Source organism: Oryx dammah, unplaced genomic scaffold (genome assembly GCF_014754425.2).
Source record: "Oryx dammah isolate SB20612 unplaced genomic scaffold, SCBI_Odam_1.1 HiC_scaffold_9, whole genome shotgun sequence".
In the NCBI taxonomy this organism is placed as follows: domain Eukaryota; kingdom Metazoa; phylum Chordata; class Mammalia; order Artiodactyla; family Bovidae; genus Oryx; species Oryx dammah.
Window position 1 is genome coordinate 16779594 of NW_024070193.1, and position 19467 is coordinate 16799060.

Genomic DNA, 19467 nt, shown 5'->3' on the forward strand with positions numbered 1-19467 from the left:
AAAAAAAGAGCTGAGAAGAATATAAGAAGGAGCCTTTTCACTCCCTGTTTTTCCTTTTTGTGTTAACAATCAAAAGCAGATAAACAAAACTGGATAATTTCAAAGGACTGTGTGAGAGACTACATGTGGTAAAGAAGAGAAAGGTTGGTCTGAATCAAGAGGTAGGCAGTGGCCAAGGAAGAAGTGGCTCATCCCTGGAAATCTGGAAAGCTACAGAATAATTTTCTATCTTAGCTCAGTCAAGTGTTCCCAGGACCTGCTCCCAGCAGGGGGCCCAGTTCTGCCCAGGACTCTTTATATCCCACTTTATTCCTAGAACTCTATCTACAGACCTCACCTGATTCTACTCTTCCCCAGGTCCCTGATACTCTAGTGGCACTGACAATTTGTCAGTTCCTAAAACACACTGAAAGCATTCCCATTTCAGGTCTTTGCTGGAGTGGTGTTCCCATGTTTATTTAAATGACAAGCTTCTTACTCTTTAAATCTCTAAATATCATGTCCACAAGACTTACCTGCAATGTTCCTAGAAACACTTTCTCTATCCCACTGCTTTATTTCTTCACAGTATCTATCACCATCTAAAGGATTAATATAATCTTTTTATTTTTTATTTTTATTATGTTTACTATCTGCCTCCTCCTACCAGAATATAAGCTTCTGAAAAGACTACAGTCCTTTATGTTGTGTTCTCTATGGTCTTTCTAGTAACAAGCACAGTGTCTGTGAATCACTAGATACTTAATATCTTAAACAGATGTAAGAGAAATATGCATTATAGAAAGGGTTAAAGCTGCACAAAAGGGATTAGGATAAGGATTTCCAGAGAAAGTGATTCAAAACCTAAGCCTTGAATAAACAGTATAAGTATTCAGGCAGAAAAATAATCTCCAGTGAATAAAATGTGAGGAAGCAACTGTGAAATTCCTTTTTCATTAAATGTAAAAAATATAATATATTCATGGAACTTCAAGTAGTTCAACATGACACTCTTGAGATTATGAAAGGTTCTGGAGCAAGAACAACATGTAACTCCTAAGGAACTCCTTTTTCCTCTAGTCTAAGTCTACTGAAACATTGATCAGAGTCTTAGAAATGAAAGGGGTAAAAGGTATCTAACAATATCTATACTACCATTAATATACTTTATACATTTGGATTTAAATATGATTAGAAGATTGACTGACTAATAAAAGTATAATTCTAAAGAAGTTATATGATTAATGGCGGTGGTGGTTTAGTTGCTAAGTTGTGTTCAACTTTTGTACCATCGACGGTAGCCCACTCTTGCACCATGGACTGTAACCTACCGGCTCCTCTGTCCATGGGATTTTCCTGGCAAGAATACTGGAGTGAGTTGCCACGCCCTCCTCCAGGGGCTCTTCCAGACCCAGGGATCAAACCCGACTCTTGTGTGTCTCCTGTGCTGCAGGCGGATTCTTTATCTGTTGAGCCATCAGGGAAGCCCCTAACTTATTTTAACTATCAACAAAATGATCATAACAATATAACAGAGAGAAGAATGTAGTCAGTTGTGAAAATATGTATAAAGGAGGCAGACCAAAAAGGGAAAGAGAATTCAGAAGGAGAAGCAGAAATCCACCAGAGAGAAATTCCCTGTTTTATAGTTCAGTGTTAAGTTCAAATCTGACAGGTGAGCTCAACGTCTTTTTCTTATTTATTCCCAGAGTCCAGCAGAGTCAGGTACCTAGGGAATTCCCAGTAAATGATGAATTGACTGAACCATCCTTATCACAGCCTTTGGTAGCTGGTGCCTACATTATTGGAGAAGGCAATGGCACCCCACTCCAGTACTCTTGCCTGGAAAACCCCATGGACAGAGGAGCCTGGTAGGCTGCAGTCCATGGGGTTGCTACAAGTCAGACACGACTGAGCGACTTCCCTTTCACTTTTCACTTTCACGCATTGGAGAAGTAAATGGCAACCCACTCCAGTGTTCTTGCCTGGAGAATCCCAGGGACGGAGGAGCCTGGTGGGCTGCCGTCTATGGGGTCGCACAGAGTCGGACACGACTGAAGCGACTTAGCAGCAGCAGCCTACATTATCCGTGTTTTTTTGTTAATTTGTTTTTTGTCTGCGCTGGGTCTTTGTTGCCATGCCCAGGCTTTCTCTAGTTGTGGCACGTGCGCTTCTCCTTGTGGTGGCTTCTCTTGTTAAAGAGAAGAGCTCGTGGGCTTCAGCAGTTTTGGTGAGTGGGCTTAGTACTTGTGGCACACGGGCCTAGTTGCTCTGCAACATGGGAAATCTTCCGAGACTAGGGATCAAACCCATGTCCCCTGCATTGGCAGGCGAATTCTCAACCACTGGAAGACTAGGGAAGTCCCTAAATTAGTTTTAATTTCCACTAAATTGGAGGGGAAAGGACAGGATGTTAGACTCTATTTTCTTCTGTATAGAAAAAAATTTTAAGTACAAGTAGTTTCAACATTTTTTACTAAGTGTTTGCTCAAGGGCAATGCTATTTGTAGAGGCCCAGTTACTTGCTTTTACTTTCAGGAACCAGTATGGTTATCATATATCATGAGGAGGAATAGTGTGGTGTTCAAAGTACGTGAACTCTAGGACTAGACTGTCTGGATCCAAATCCAAGTTGTGAGACCTTCGGGCAAGTTACTTCTCTGCACCTCGATTCACTCATCTACAAATAGCAGCAACAAGAGTACCCATCTTATAGGGCTGTTGTGAGAAGTATATGTAAAACAATAAAAACAATGCTTAGAATAAACATTGTAAGCACTGTATAACATTTATTCTTATTACTATTACTTTTTCAATTGTTTTCCTAATTGAATTTGAAGATGGTATTTTGCTCACGAACAACCGAAATAGTTAAGACGTTTTATGAGTGTGCACACACTGATTATTTCACTCAAATTCCAAACAAGGATTATTTACTAATATGCTACTTACACTAACTGATTAATTGTCTTCTGCTGCTCCTTGGATCTTCTATAACTCAGCAACTTACTTTGTGCTGGTGTGTCAACACCTATGTCTTCAGGGGGACGAACAATGGGAGGTAACTTCAAGTTCAGAGCCTCTTTTTCTGCTGCAATGGCAGCTTTGTTTGGATCTGACATCTTGGTCCCCTAAAGATTAAAATACTCTGTACTGTGAAGAGAAAAAGTCCATAAAGCCATTATTGTAAAAGCTAGTCTCAATACATTTATAACATATCTTACATATCAATATCAAAAGTTCTAGTTCTCTTCATATCTTCCTCCCAAGAATAGCAGTTGAGATAAATGCATAGGATTCCTGTTAGAGTCCTACCATTCACTGCTGTAAAGAAATGAAGCTGTCCCTTGCCTGTGAGTGAGGGCTTCCTCATGGATGAAATTATGGAACTGGATTAGATGCTCTCTAAATACCCTTACAGTTCTGAAATTTTGAGTTCAAATTTTCCCTCAAATGCAAATCACAGCAACACAATCCAGCTGTCGAGGCATAATCCCTTTCCCCCAAAAGCTGATACTTTACATCGTTAATATTTTTAAACATCTGTATTTTATCTTAGCTTTTCCACCTTCCTAGAAAGCAACACTATGATCAAGCAAAACATAGGCATACTAAATCCCTAAGACATCTGAAATGTCACATAAGTGCTGAACAATGAACTGTGATAGCAACTGCATTTGCCGCGGATGCCCACAAAACTCGGGGAATCGTGCCTCGAAAAAGAGACGATTTGGGCGGGTATCCAATTCAAAATCTCCTGCCCTGGGAGAGGGGTGAAGAGAAAAGTTGAGGACAAGAAAGTACCTGTCTGATTGCTTTCACTTCTTTCCGGCTGCTCGGATAAGAGGGAAACGTTCAGAGAACTTCTCCAGTGGTGAAAGGAAAAAAGAAAACGATGGGTGAAACGTCCGGAACCCCACAGGTTCCTGCCGAGCTGGGCGGTCGCCGAGTAGAAACAAAGTTGTCGCCATGGAAACTGTCGCGGCCGCAACCAGTTGCCTGGAGAGGCAGTTGCTGAGCTGCGACAGATTAGGATTATCATAACAATAATATTCATTACTCGAGTAAATGGAGGGTGGGTGAATGAGATTTTTTACTTACCTGCCTTCCCTTGGAAGGGGCGGTGGAATTGCTGGAAACAGATTCATGTAAAACACTCACTGTCAAGGGGGATCAAGTCTTCAAGCGTCCCCTAGCTACTTCCCTGTAAATATTATAACTAATCAAGAATTTATCTTGTTTCTCTATTTGCTATTTGTTTCGACTGCGCTTTTCCTTCAGGAAATTCTTGGCAGAAAAAGTTAAGTGTGTACATTCTTTGAATATGCGCGGAGAGAGAAACGTGAAATGTTGCTGTTTGAGACTGCACAATGGATACTCCATCTAAGTGATGATAGCCTACACAAATACCATGTGCATAAATAAAATCAGCAGATGAATAAAATCTAGTGGTGTATTGATGGCATAGTCATTCAATAAATGTTTGAGCATCTTCTATGTGCCAGTGAGCATGTAAAGAATTTTTTTTTAATGAGAGTACAGAAAAAAAAAAAAAAAAGAGAGTACAGCCTATCCTGGCACACAACAGTTCCTCTAAAAAACATCATTTGAGTCAGTGAATGGACAAACTGAAATTCCTCAGACCTTGTAAAAGCAGCCTATCTTTTTGTAGAAAACAAAACACTTTTTGTCACTGTCTTTTTAAAAATTTTATAATGAAATATAGTTGGTTTGCAATGTTGTGTTAGTTTCAAGTGTACAGAAAACTGATTCAGTTATATATCTGTATATATATTTTTTAGATATTTTTCCATTATGGGTTATTAAAAGATAATGAGTAGAGTTTCCTGTGCTATACAGTAGGTCCTTGTTGGTTGTCTATTTTATATATAGTAAATGTATATATTTTAATCAAACTCCTGATTCATCCTCCCACTTTACCTTTTGGTAAGGAGAACAGTAGCTTTTTATATTCTGCACATATCTTCGTCCAGTTATTCAAACACTAATCTACTGCTGTGATGAAGAGATTTTCCAGATGTAATTCAAGTCCCTGATGTGAGATTATGAGGGCCTCACTCAATCAGTGGAAGTTCTTTTAGAAAGTTTTAGACATGCCCTGAGTTAGACTCCAAACAGTAGCTTGGTCTACTATCACTCTCCCCTCTCTGGCTCTCCCCTTCCTGACAGCCTATCCCTACAGATCTTGGACTTGCTTCACTAGCCCCCAGAGTTGCATAAGCCAGTTAGTTTCCTGTAATAACCATATATATAAACATACAAATACTGGATATATATAAGGCATATATATAATCTACTTTTTCTGCCTCCCTCATTAAATCTTGACTAATACAATGCATATCTTTTTTCAAACAGCTTCTTACAGGTATAATTTAAATACTATAAAATTCACCATTTTAAAGTATATAATTCAATGGATACTTTTAGTGTATTTATAGTTGTGCAATTATTAACAGGATCCAGTTCTAGAACATTTCTATCACTGCAAAAAGTTCCCTTCAGCTAATATGCAGTCAATCCTCACTCCCACTTCCAGTCCTAGGCAACCACTGATTTGCTTTTGGTTTCTGTAGGTTTACAATTTCTGAAAAATTTCATATATATGGAATCTTATATTATGCGGTCTTTTGTGTCTGGCTTTTTACACTTAATGATGTGCTCGAGGTTCATCCATACGTAGTATGTGACAGAAATTCACTCCTTTTTATTGCTGAATAGTCTTCCATTACCTGGAGGAAGAAATGGCAACCCACTCCAGAATTCTTGCCTGGGAAATCCCATGGACACAGGAGCCTAGTGGGCTATATAGTCCATGGAGTCAAAAAAAGAGTCGGACACAACTTAGCAACTAGCCAAACAACAGTCTTTCATTAAATGAGGATATCACATTTGGTTTATTCATTCAGAAGCTAACGGACATTTGGATGGTTTCCTCTTTAGGGCTACTATGAATAATCCTCCCGTGAATATTTGTGAACAAATCTTTGGATGAACATACACTTTTATTTCTCATTGGTAGGAATTGCTGGGATAAATAATAAGCCTATTTGATCTTTTACGAAAATGTCAAACTGTTTTCCAAAGCGGCTGAAAGATTTTACTTACCAAAAAAACAACAATACAATGATTCTAATTCCTCTACATTCCTTGTCAACATTTGCTATTGTCTGTCTATTTTAGTACAAGTATTGGAATGGGCATAAAGTGTTATCTCATTTTGGCTTTAATTTACATTTCCCTAAACACAAATATTGTTGAATATCTTTTCGTGTGCTTATTATCCATTAACATATTTTTTATGAAATGTCTATTTAAATCTTTATCCATTTTTAAGTTGGACTATTTAGCTTTTCATCATGAAGCTGTAAGAGTTCTTTATATTCTGGATACACATTATCAGATAATTTGCAAATATATTCTCTTGGTCTGTAGCTTGTCTTCATTTTCTTAATCAATGTCTTTTGAAGAGTAAAATTTTTTCATTTGTATAAAGTCAAACAAGATTTTTTTCTTTAATAGATTATGATTTTGAGGTTGTTATCTATGAAAGATAGGTAAGATCATGAAGATTTTCTGTGTCTTCTACTTTTCGGGTTTACATTTGGGCCTATGATACATTTAGAGTCAATTTCTGTATGTGGTAAGAGATGCAGATTCAAGTTTATTTTTTTGCATATAGATATACAGTTGTTCCAGTACCCTTTGTTGAAAATGCTGTCCTTTTCTCACTGAATTGCCTTTATTGAAAAATCAATTTACCATAATGTAAAGTTTTATTTCTGGACAATCAATTCTGTTCCTTTCATCCCTGTGTCTATCTTTATTCCAGTACTACAGTGTCTTGGAAAAATGGTTATACAGTTGACTCTGAAACAAGACAGTTTTGAACTATCTAGTTATATACAGATTTTTTTCACTAAATGTATGTTACAGTACTATGCACGATTGTCGGTTGGCTGAATCAGCAGATGCTAAACAGAGGATCTGGAGAACTGAGTATAAAGTTATACATGGATTTTCATCTGTAATGGGGTAGGGAGGGGGACTATAGTTTTAAATTTGAGTAGTGTTAGTCTTCCAACTTTGTTATTTTATAAAAAGTAGTAATTTTGGACTACTCTAGATACTTTGCATTTCCATATAAAATTTAAGATCAGCCTATCAATTTTTGCAAAAGATACATCTGGGATTTTATTACATATTTTGCTTTGAAAGAAAGAAAAAAATATGTTCATTATCTAAACATATTTAATTTGCAGCTTAAAATGCTTCCTTTAAAGGCTCTATTTCTGAATCTAGGGGTTAGAAATATTATTTATAACCAGATAATTATATTTCACAAAACCTTAATTATTTAAAAGCACCAATGTAATGACACTAAAAATGTGATTCTCTAATACTATACAAAAAATTTTTTTTCTATTTCTTGATAGAAATGTTGACGACGCTAAGAGAACTTATGACACTAACTTGAAGTGAAGTCACTCAGTCATGTCCGACTCTTTGCGACCCCACGGGCTGTAGCCTACCAGGCTCCTCTGTCCATGGGATTTTCCAGGCAATAGTACTGGAGTGGATTGCCATTTCCTTCTCCAAGGGATCTTCCCGACCCAGGGATCGAACCCAGGTCTCCCGAATTGTAGACAGACGCTTTACTGTCTGAGCCACCAGGTAAGTCCTGAGACTAACTTACTATGCTTTAAACTATGTATGTTCATTTCAAAATTTAAAATGAGTGTGCAGGAAAAAGAGTAAAATCTATATGCTGAAGAGTTCTTTATGGAGCTAAACTGTGTTATGCTTTACATAAGTTCTTTGATTTTTCCTTTCAAAATAAGCTTTTCTTTATTGTTACATTAAGATTAATTATACTTATATTAGGGGCTTCCCTGGTGGCTCAGACAGTATAAAATCTGCCTGCAACATGGAAGACCCAGGTTTGATCCCTGGTTTGGGAAGATCCCCTGGGGAAGGAAATGACTACCCATCCTAATATTCTTGCCTGGAGAATTCCATGAACAGAGGAGTCTGGCGGACTACAGTCTGTGGGGTCTCAAAGAGTCAGGCACAACCAAGTGACTATCACGTTCACTTTTACTATACTTATATTAATTGATATAGCTGCATCTCAATTTTAAAACTGAAAAAAATGATACAGCTGTATTATGTATTATACATATTATGCTGTATAGTATTATTAATATATAATATAATCATTATAAGTTACAATAAATATTTTAAAATTAAAAAATAGCATTGTTGGTGGAAATGTAAAATGATGCAGGCACTCTGGAAAACAGTACAGAAATAAAAGTTCCTCAAAAAATGAAAAGAACTACTGATTCAGCATTCCACTTCCAGTTATATATACCCACAAAGGAAACAAAATCAATATCCTAAAACGGTATGTGCATGTTTAGCGTCTAGTGCAGCATTATTTGGGCTGACCAGGTGGTGCTAGTAGTAAAGAACCTACCTGCCTATGCAGGAGACGTAAGAGACTCGGGTTCAATCCCTAGGTCAGGAAGATCCCCTGGAGGAGAGTGTAGCAACCCACTCCAGTATTCTCGCCTGGAGAATTCCCATGGACAGAGGAGTCAGGCAAGCTACAGGCCATAGAATCGAAAAGAGCTGGACATGACTTAATCAACTTAGCACGCAAGCCCACAGCATTATTCACCATAGCCAACACATGGAAACAACCTAAATGTTAAGTGTCCATTGATGGATGAGTGGGTAAAGGAAATGCAAGATATGCAGATATGATATTGATGTATAGATATATTTAACAGATACATAATGCAATATCTGTCAACCATAAAAAAGGAAATCCTGCCATTGTGACAACAAAGGATAGGTATTATGCTGAGTGAAATAAGTCAAACAAAGGCAAATACTGTATAATTTCAATTATATGTGGAATCTAAAAAAATGTGATTCGCAGATACAGAGAACAGATGGAGGGGGTTGGATGAAGAAAATGTGTGAAGGTGATCAAAAGGTAAAAAGTTCCAGTTGTGATAAGCAAGTTCTGGAATGGAATGGACTGTACAGCATGGTGACTACACTATATGTGAAAATTATAAAAGAATAGGCCTTAAAAGTTCTCATTACAAGAAAAAAATTGTAACCGCTGAGGTAATGAAAGTTAATTAAACTTACTGTGGTAATCATTCAGCAATACATACATATGTCAAATCATTATGTTGTACATCTTGGACTAATACCATCTTGTATATCAATTATATCTCAATAAAACTCAAACAAATTTTAAAAGAAACAAATAGAAATTGATCTGTTAGAAAGCAAATAGAAATTATTAAATTTTGAATATATAAGAAAATAGATTACCCTGTAGTGATTATCACCAAGTACTACTCAAAATTTCTGAGTGCTAGCACTCAAAACTACAGTTTCATGTTGACCTTAAGTTTATAAAAAATAGAAGTATATTAATGATCTATGCCAATTTATTAACTGAAGGTAATTACAAGAAACTGTCTTCACATGCTAATCTCCGCAGATATAAGTAACAAAAATAATTCCATCAACCATAGCTTTTGATTAGTAAGAGTTAGCTTGTGTTTCTTGGTATGAATTGAGAATGTATGAATAAAATGTTATTTTTTACACTTCTTTTGGTATCAGGGAAAACAAAGTATTGGTTCAGTCTTCCAATCTCAAATTTCAATTATGTAATTATTACTATACTACCATTTAGCCTTATAAAAATTTAGCTTCAAATACACCACTTATTATTTTCAAGTCTTTTGAGTTCAAATTAAACTTTCTATGTGAATTTGAGACACTTACAGGAAACTTGCAGAAACTTTCTCTTGAAAGAAATAACAGCAGATAATGAAAAGCAAAGATACTGAATGATGGGTATACTACATTCCTGTTATGTAAAAAAAGTGGGGAAAGGGGTATAAATTCATAAATGTTTGCATATGTATAGGAGTCAGAGTGGGAATATTACCATTTTTCACTGCGGATATGTTTTTGCTCTATGAAAAAAAGATTGTTTTTTAACTCAAAAACCAAAAAAAACCCTGAAAGTATGACACTTTAAAGTATCTGTCTCAAACTGGGATTAAGACTATGCTACAGAGTTAAAGTACATCAGATTACTCTAAAGAAAGTCACATTTTCTAATAGGGTTTTTGTTTCGGGGTTATTTTTGTTGTTGTTTTTGGCACACCGCACAGCTTGCAAGACCTTAGTTCCCCCACCAGGGATTGAATTCAGGCCCTCAGCAATTAAGGACTTCCCTGGTGGCTCAGACGGTACAGCGTCTGCCTACAATTTGGTTTCAAATCCCTGGGTCGGGAAGATCTCCTGGAGAAGGAAATGGCAACCCATTCCAGTATTCTTGCCTGGAAAATCCCATGGACGGAGGAGCCTGGTAGGGTACAGTCCATGGGGTCGCAAAAGGTCGGACATGACTGAGAGACTTGACTTTCACTTCCAACAGTTAAAGCGTGGACTCCTAACCACTGGACTGCCAGGGAATTCCCACATTTTCTAACAGGGCTCTTATCTTTCTTTAAATAGACTTGATATTCTTTAAATGTCTTTCTTTAAGATTAACTGAGTTCTGAAAAGTTGCATGAACAAAAATGCCAGTTCAAAGTTTATATTTGCTAATGTGGGTGCTGTTAGGTAAAGACGACCAGGACACTGAAAAGAGTGTCTGACAGGCTTTAGTGGGGAAGCGCTTCCAGGCGGGGTTCCTGGACCCCAACGAGGCAGGTCGAGGAAGTCCGCACCAGGACGGTGTTGGGGGTGGCTTTTATACCTTCGTTGCCAGGGATGGTCAGGCTAGATGGACGGGGGTTTGGATAGGTCGCCAGGCCGGGGAGTCAAGGGCTGACAGGTCCTTCTACGTGGCTGGGGCGGGGCGGCTTTAGCCAGCGAAGTGTGCTGTCATTGGTACCCGGGATCTGGGAGGACCCTTCCGTTAGGGACCCTCTCGACTCAGGAGAGAGGAGGGGCGGCTCGTCATGGCCCCCGGGTCCGGCCTGACAGGTGCTACGAACTGGAGTACTGAGACATTCTTCAGGCAGTCAGCTGATAGAACGTAATGATTTTTATCTCTTCAGTGTAGCCCCACATTACATACCATCAGGTATCCAGTCACCTCGGCAAATCCTTGCTGCCTTGGGAAAGGGAAGGACAAGAATATAAATTTCAAACGACTGCAAAATTCATCCTTCTTTTAGAAAAAAGGCTTGTTTTCCTCACTGTAAGCCAGGGGGAAAGAGTATGGCTTATTATTAGACACTCAATAAACATTCTAGTTGTAGGAGACGGGAAAGTAGATGCAAACAAATCCTTTGCCGTGACGAGAGAATTCCTAATTTCTTCTTTGAATCTTCAAGAGTTGTTTTTTTTTTTCCTTCAGCTAATCACTTAATTATATTTAACACAAAATTTGTCCCTTGAAATAATTTTTTCATGTGGTTTTTCAAAGAAACTGCATTCTCATTTCCTTTTACTCACTGGCTAGTCTGTCTCCTGTCATTCATTCAGCAACGTCTGTTTGGCCTTGTGCACGTTAACGTATCTCTTTGGACCTCATGTTTGTATGTTTTCAGCACAGTCACTGCTCCCTAACTGGGAGCTATTATAAGGAAATGGCAACCCACTCCAGTACTCTTGCCTAGAAAATTCCATGGATGGAGGAGCCTGGTGCGCTACAGTCCATGGGACAAAGAGTCGGACACCACTGAGCGACTTCACGATATATCGTTCATAGTTACTACCACAAAAGCTCTGGTTCCCGCGTCGGCGCTGGCTCGGCCAGAGATGAACCCACCACACCTCAGAAGAAGGTGAGCAACGTTGGGAATGCTGCTGAGAAGTAAGCAACACTTTCCACTCCTGAACACAGGCTGGCAATCTGCGCAGAGTTCCCTACGCCCTAGCACAAGGCAGCACCAGAAGGCAAGCGGTTAAAACCCAGGGACCACGCCTATCTCCTTCGGGGAAGCGAAACCCGTGACACCACCCCCACCACTTCCGGTTTGAGCGAGCCTTCTCTTCTGCCCGCCAACTGCACTTTCGTTAAAATCGTGGAGTCTAATATTTCCTTCTGGGACCTCTATATTTTCTTCTCTTTTCCCAGCCTTATGACTCTAGTTAAAGATAAAATTAAGCCAGATGGATTCGAAAAGAGCGTAGCTATGGAGAAAAGGAGTAGGTGAGCTGCCCTGGCGAAAGTGCGTGGCGGGAGCTCAGTGCACTTTCTCTTCGCCGGCCGGAAGTTGAGGGACTGAATGGATCCCGGAACCGGCGGCTGCGGTTTCTCTGTCTCTACTTGACACTTGGAGGTTGCTCAGCCCCAGGTCTTGACAGCCGCTGGGCCACCAGGTTCATGTGGAGGCTCCCAGGTGTCCGCGCCGCGCTTCGTGGGGTCCGCACGGCGGTGGGGCGGCGCAGTCGGACCGAGGCGGCGTCTGAGATCTCGGTGGGGGCGATGGAGCGCGCTGTGGTGCGCTGTGTGCCTTCCGAGCCCAAGCTAAGCCTGTCATTCGCGCTGGCCGACGGCAGCCACAAGAACATGCAGCGTGACCAGAGCGAGCCGCTGGGTCGGGCTCTCAGCCGGATCGCTACCAATGCCCTTAAAGGCCACGCTAAAGTAGCCGCCGCCAAGAAGAGCAGGAAGAACCGGCCAAACGCAAGCAGTGGCGTGGCCTGTGCTGGGCCTGGGCCTGGGCCTGAGCCTGAGCCGGCTGCAGCCTGCGAGCCCGTGGTGAAGCTGTACTACCGGGAGGAGGCAGTAGCTGAAGACGTGCTCAATGTGGACGCCTGGCAGGACGGTGCGGTGCTGCAGATTGGTGATGTCAAGTACAAGGTGGAGCGTAACCCACCCACCTTCACCGAGCTACAGTTGCCGCGCTACATCATGGCCGGCTTCCCGGTATGCCCCAAGCTCGGCGTCGAATTTGGGGATCCCACCGGTTCACTCTTTCGCTGGTACAAGGAAACCAAACCCAGAGCGGCGGAGCCTGAGGGCGGAGGCCCCTCGTCATCGTCTCCCTCTTCGCCCTCTCTTGGTTGGACCGAGACGGGTGTAGACGAGCGCGTCTACACCCCGTCAAATGCCGACATCGGGCTACGGCTCAAGCTTCATTGCACTCCGGGCAATGGGCAGCGCTTCGGGCCAAGCCGGGAGTTGGAAAGTGTGTGTCCAGTGGAGGCTGGGCCCGGCACCTGCACCTTTGACCACCGGCATCTCTACACAAAGAAGGTGACGGACGACGCTCTCATCCGCACAGTCTCCTACAACATTCTGGCTGACACATATGCCCAGACTGAGTTCTCGAGGACGGTCCTGTACCCATACTGTGCCCCTTACGCTTTGGAACTCGACTACCGCCAGAACCTTATCCAAAAGGAGCTCACGGGCTACAACGCCGACCTCATCTGTTTGCAGGAAGTTGACCGCTGCGTGTTTACAGACAGCTTGGTGCCGGCCCTCGAGGCCTTTGGGCTGGAGGGCGTGTTTCGAATCAAGCAGCATGAAGGCCTGGCCACTTTCTACCGAAAGTCCAAGTTCAGCCTCCTTAGCCAGCATGACATTGCTTTCCATGAAGCCCTGCAGTCCGACCCACTTCACAAGGAACTGCTGGAGAAACTAGCTTTGTATCCATCAGCGCAAGAAAGGGTGCTCCAGAGGTCTTCTGTCGTTCAGGTAAAGTGACTTCGCCAGTCTCTGTACATACTCGTTCTGGAAGGGGTGCCAGGGGTGGGGGTGCTTATAGTAGAGATGAAACTAGACCAGACTCTACTGAAAAGTGTTTGCTCTTGAATCTTAAACACGTCATTTAGCCTTTATTCATTCATTGAGCAAATACTGAGTACCTGAAATGCGCCCTGCACGCTTCAGGTTACCTTGAAAAAAGACGTGCTTACGATTTGGTGTATTTAGCTAAATAAGAAAATTTAGTAGCTAATATTTTCTTATTACTTACCAAACACTGGTGACACATTTTGAAGAACTTCAAATTTAAGTCTCCAGCATGTTTTACGAAGTGCTCCATCAGTTCAGCTCAGTCGCTCAGTCGTGTCCGACTCTTTGCGACCCCATGAATCGCAGCACGCCAGGCCTCCCTGTCCATCACCATCTCCCGGAGTTCACTCAGACTCACGTCCATCGAGTCCGTGATGCCATAAATATTAGCTTTTAATTTTGGCTCATAGTAATCCTGCTATTCCCGTTTTATAGATGTTACTCTAAAACTCTGTCCATTCTTTAGGTAACTGGATTTGTTCAAATTAAGAAGAGTAGCTTCAATTTTTTTTGAGCACCTACTGTGTATCATGCATCTCTGAGTAAGCTCATTTAATTGAATTCACACAATTAAAATTTTCTCTTTGAAGTGGATGATATTACTTCTTTTTCACTCATGACGAAGCTGGTTTAGGAAAAAGAAATGTCACTCTCCAGGTCACACTGCTATAAATGGTACAGTGGGTATTCAAAGCTACTTCTGCCTGACTCCTGTGCCTACACTTACCACTTAAAAACACCGTCTCCAACCTTAGTGTTACCATCTGAACTGTATTCATGCTACCTCTATATGTTGGGTTGTTATTAAAATATTATGCTGAATCCCATTCATGTATATTCCAAAATTTAAAAGTTAAGTTTCATAATTTCTATCATACTTCATCAGCAGGGAAGGTTTTGGAATAAAATGTCAGTTCATCATATAGTCTTAGATTAAAAAAAATTTTTTTCTTTCAGAACAGGAAATAGAAACTGAAGTGAGCATTTTCTGTTTATCTTAGGTTTCTGTTCTTCAGTCTACAAAGGACTCTTCTAAAAAGATATGTGTTGCGAATACCCATCTCTACTGGCACCCCAAAGGTAGGTTTTGTTGATTTTCACAAGTGGCTTGAACATGGTAACTTAAAGTTGGTAAAAGTTGTTTTACACAAATACATTTTTTGTCAAAATATAGTTTATAATACAGTACTGTACAATTTAAGGTATATGGCGTAATGACTTATATGTATTGCAAAATGATTATCACAATAAGTTAACATCCATAATCTCATTAAACACCCCAAAAAAGTTTTTTTTCCTTGTGATGAGAACTTCTGGGATTTACTCCCTTAGTAGCTTTCAAATATACCATACAACAGTATTAACTATAGCCATCATGTTGTGTATTAATTACCCAATATCATTAATCTTGAAACTTGAAATTTTACATTTAACCACCTTCCTCCAGTTCCTCCTCATACATACAAATAAATATCCTGAATGTTACCCAGATACTATAATTTGTGGGGTTTTAATTTTTTTTAAAGGCAGGTTAACATTAGTGTTTTTTATGTTCCTAGGTGGGTACATTCGTCTCATTCAAATGGCAGTAGCCTTGGCTCACATTAGGCATGTCTCTTGTGATCTGTATCCTGGCATACCAGTTATATTTTGTGGGGACTTTAATAGTACGCCATCAACAGGAATGTATCACTTTGTCATCAACGGCAGCATTGCAGAGGATCATGAAGACTGGACTTCCAACGGGGAAGAGGAACGATGCAACATGTCTCTTAGCCATTTCTTCAAACTGAAAAGTGCTTGTGGTGAACCTGCTTACACAAATTACGTTGGTGGCTTTCATGGCTGTCTGGATTATATTTTCATTGACTTAAATGCTTTAGAGGTTGAACAGGTGATTCCATTACCTAGTCACGAAGAAGTTACCACCCACCAAGCCTTACCTAGTGTTTCCCATCCCTCTGATCACATAGCACTTGTATGTGATTTAAAATGGAAATAGATTGTGTCTAATAGAATTTAAATCTGCTTTAGTAGGAGATTTAATATGAATCAGAGTTTATGTATAACTTTCAAAGAGGAAAATTAGACACGAAGGTAAAATATTCTTATCTGTTATGCTCTAGTGTCTTCATTACATGACTGTCATAATGTTTGCATAATACAGTTTCTCTACCCTTTTTTTCTACACTTGGAGGAAAAACAAAAATATTTATGGCTGGCAGGAAGAACACTGTGTACATTTTATAAGTATTTTTTTTTTTTTTTTTTGCTAATTAAGAATTTTGTAAAGAAAAAAAAAAAACCTGAATGATCTTGTAATTTTTCTATCATAACACACTTCAGATTAAATGATGTATATATAATTAGGGGGAGAGCACATACAAGTTGGAAGTGAGAGGACTTAAGTTCTAACACAAGGAAGGAATAACATTAGGGCCTGTCTCTACCTCAGTTTGGATGGCAATTTCATACAACTTCAGAGCTTTAACAAAAAAGTACACCATTACCAATTCCTGTTGGTTTTCATCTTTTATTTTTCAATTAACATAAGGTATTTTCACTGTCTTATTTTTAGGATTTAATTTTTACTGTATGGCATAAATGGACATACTTACGGTCCCATCCTTGGCAGCTCATCTTAACTTTTAGGATGTAAGCACAATTTAGTATTCAAAGTGAACAGTAACATTGTCAACTTGATCCTATTGTCTGTAACACTCTTGCCCATGGAAAATGTTCATAAATCAACAGGTTATTTGACCCTATTGTATTAGGTATTAGGAGAATAGCACAATGCATTACTTTTTAAAAACTGCCTACTGATATGGGCTTGAAATAGTGGATGAACCACGGAGTATTTCTGTGCTGCAAGTATTTTTGAAATTGTTGGTTTTTCTAAATAGGAGAAAGGGAGAGTAGTAATGGGGTTTTTGAGCATCTCTGGAATAAACGTATAGACTTGAACATTATATTATAGCTTGAGTTACAGGAAAACATTGTATATGTAATTTATATACTGTAAAAATTTTTTTAATATGAAGCCAAATTCTTGAAAATTACAAATTATAGTTTTACTGATTAGAGTCTAGCTGATTAGTAACTAAACTTTTCTAACTCAGTTATCACCATACTTTATTTGTAATGCTTTAGCTGCAGCCTCATGTTCAGGATAACCATAATGTCATCTTGTATTTCTGCATTTAACTTCTAGCTTAGATAGCTAGAGGTCACTTAAACCAGAGCTCTGAGTTTCCAGTCATGAAGCCCTTTATTCCATCTTCTTTAATCTCTAAGCCTGGTAAGAACTTTCCTCTTTCGATGAAGTAGCCTGCATTTTCATATTCTGCTCACTGTCCAGTGTATTGTTTACTCTTAGTAATTTTGAAAATGAGAGGGTTTTACCTGCACTTCATATTGAACCTTGAAGTGCTTAAAAGTACTTGAAGCAAAAAATTAAGGTGGCAGTTTTTTGGGCTCTTGTTTAGAAAAACCTATAAATGAAAAATTGAAGCTACCAAATTGTGTCTTCCTAAATAGCATTTTAAAAGCATTTTAACATCAGTTTACAGATACAAACTATATTGAAGCCAGAATCTGATTCTTTTGCAATTTTTTTTTCCATTTAAAATTTGGTTTTGATTTCGTTTCAAACAAACATATTGACAGACTTTGACAGTAAGCTGAGAAAACAAAAAGCTGAGAAACAGAAAGTGTAATATGACGTCCTCATGCCCATGAGAAAAACATACAAGTCCTGTATTATTAATAACACTACAGCTAGCTATATTGAACTCTGGTCACAAAAATTCTACATACTTGTTAAACATCCACATCCTGATTCTTCAGATTTGGTGTTTGCTGACTAGACAATGATCACATGGGCGTTGCAGAATATTAGAATATAGAGTAGTATTTTGAAGTGCCACATCCTCTGGTCAAACCTCTAGCCTACAGCCACGTTCATACAGTTAGTCCAAAGTTATGCTGCCACTGTCGTGTCCCACTCTGACCCCCATGGACGGTAGCCCACCAGGCTCCTCTGTCCATGGAATTTTCCAGGCACGAATACTGGATTGGATTGCCATTTCCTTTTCCAGGGTGTTTTCCTGGCCCAGGGATCAAACCTGCATCTCCTTCATTGGCAGGTGGATTCTTTACCACTGTGCCAAACTGGGAAGCCCAAAGTTAGGGAACGCTAAAAAACTGTGGCTCAGACAGTAAAGCGTCTGCCTACAATGCGCGAGACCTGGTTTCATTCCCTGGCTGGGGAAGATCCCCTGGAGAAGGAAATGGCACCCCACTCCAGTACTCTTACCTGGAAAATCCCATGGACGGAGGAGCCTGGTAGGCTACAGTCCATGGGGTCGCAAAGAGTCAGACACAACTGAGCGAGTTCACTTTCATGAAAACTGTATAAATAGCATACCAAAATGTCCTTGTATGTGAGTTAGAATAAACTGTTATTTCAGAAATTTTTAAGTATTTAAAGCAATCTCTGTGATTGAATTTTTCTATTACATTTGGGTTTTTTAGTACATGTAATTAAATATGGAAAGTTGAGCGATTCTGGTGAATCAGATTGTACTATGAAACCGGCAAAGTACAATGTACTAGCAAGAACTTGTTTTTGCTATAGGAATTAATGTTTTGAAATTTTATATTATTGATTACAAACTATAATACTTAAGAACACTGTAGAATACATTATTCCTGTTAAATGAATTATTAAACAGTTGCCACTCAGACATAAAAACCAGTAGTTTATAATTCATTAGCGAACAAACCATTTCTGGCTATCATGTGATGTTCTTTAAATTCTAGAAACTAAAATCAGTTGTTACAAATTTTCAAGAATTTTACTCATTGGTGACTTTTTTGAGTCATCAAAATGTAGTTTCAGCTCAAGGTGGATCTCTGAGGAATATAACTCAGGTAGAGAAGTCCAAAGAACGCTACTGTGGGGAAATCTCCCTGGGGGAAACTGATAGCTTTAGAACTCATATTTTCCAGCTATGAAATGCAGGCAGAAATTCCCTACAAACTAGTTTGAGACAAAACCAAAACCCATACATAATGAAAGACAGAATTGCACTATTAGTTTATTGTTAAGGCCTACATAACAACTGAATAGGGAAAATCCTTTCTCTAAAATAAGAGCCAACTAGTTTTCCAAATGTAATAAAAAATTTAAATCCCCACGTTTAAACATGGGGATTTGCTGGTGGTCCAGTGGTTAGGATTCTGGGTTTTCACTGCTTGAGGGCCTGGGTTCTAACCCTGGTAAGAGAACTAAAATCTCACAAGCCAGGCAAAGAAAAAAAATTGAAAGATTTGAAAATTTTAACATTTTGCTCAATGTAATACTAAGGAAATGTAATTTAGATTCCATTTTGGAAAGGGAAACAATATTAAGAGGATTAATTGATTTGGGTAATTTTCAAATTCTGTTGTCCCACTTTATGAGAAAGTACATGCTTTTAACATTGAAGGTTTAAGAGCTGTTACTGGGTAATTTTTTTTAGGCACTAACTTCAGAATAACAATACTACATTCTGAGATGATACCAAAACATTTTTTAAACAGGTGAAATTCATGTAAGACTAACCATTTTAAAGTATATAATTCCATTGCATTGTGTACATTCATGATGTTGTGTGGCTACCATCTGT

At 39.3% G+C, this 19467-nt stretch overlaps 2 protein-coding genes across 3 annotated transcripts in view; one reads left to right on the forward strand and one right to left on the reverse strand.

The window, feature by feature from the left end:
- The window catches only part of DNAH12 (dynein axonemal heavy chain 12), a 168404-nt gene extending 164488 nt beyond the window's left edge, over positions 1 to 3916 (reverse strand). For both annotated transcript variants that reach the window (XM_040246424.1, XM_040246425.1), the window contains exons 1-2: positions 3784 to 3916; positions 2932 to 3132 (exon numbers count right to left, since the gene is read on the reverse strand). In XM_040246424.1, the coding sequence (XP_040102358.1) occupies positions 2932 to 3101 (170 nt within the window). In that variant the 5' untranslated portion in view covers positions 3102 to 3132; positions 3784 to 3916. The remainder of the gene's footprint in view (positions 1 to 2931; positions 3133 to 3783) is intronic.
- Positions 3917 to 12257: 8341 nt separating this feature from the next.
- PDE12 (phosphodiesterase 12) lies at positions 12258 to 18872 on the forward strand. The gene is made up of 3 exons (XM_040246432.1): positions 12258 to 13696; positions 14797 to 14875; positions 15355 to 18872. The coding sequence occupies exons 1-3, from the start codon at positions 12377 to 12379 to the stop codon at positions 15795 to 15797; spliced, it is 1842 nt and encodes a 613-aa protein (XP_040102366.1). The 5' UTR covers positions 12258 to 12376; the 3' UTR covers positions 15798 to 18872.
- The last annotated feature ends 595 nt before the right edge of the window (positions 18873 to 19467 follow it).

Coding starts and splice junctions, on each gene's coding strand:
- PDE12 (XM_040246432.1), top strand. CDS start 12,377: ATGTGGAGGCTCCCAGGTGTCCGCGCCGCGCTTCGTGGGGTCCGCACG. Junction 13,697..14,796: donor AGAGGTCTTCTGTCGTTCAG/GTAAAGTGACTT, acceptor TGTTTATCTTAG/GTTTCTGTTCTTCAGTCTAC. Junction 14,876..15,354: donor TCTCTACTGGCACCCCAAAG/GTAGGTTTTGTT, acceptor TTATGTTCCTAG/GTGGGTACATTCGTCTCATT.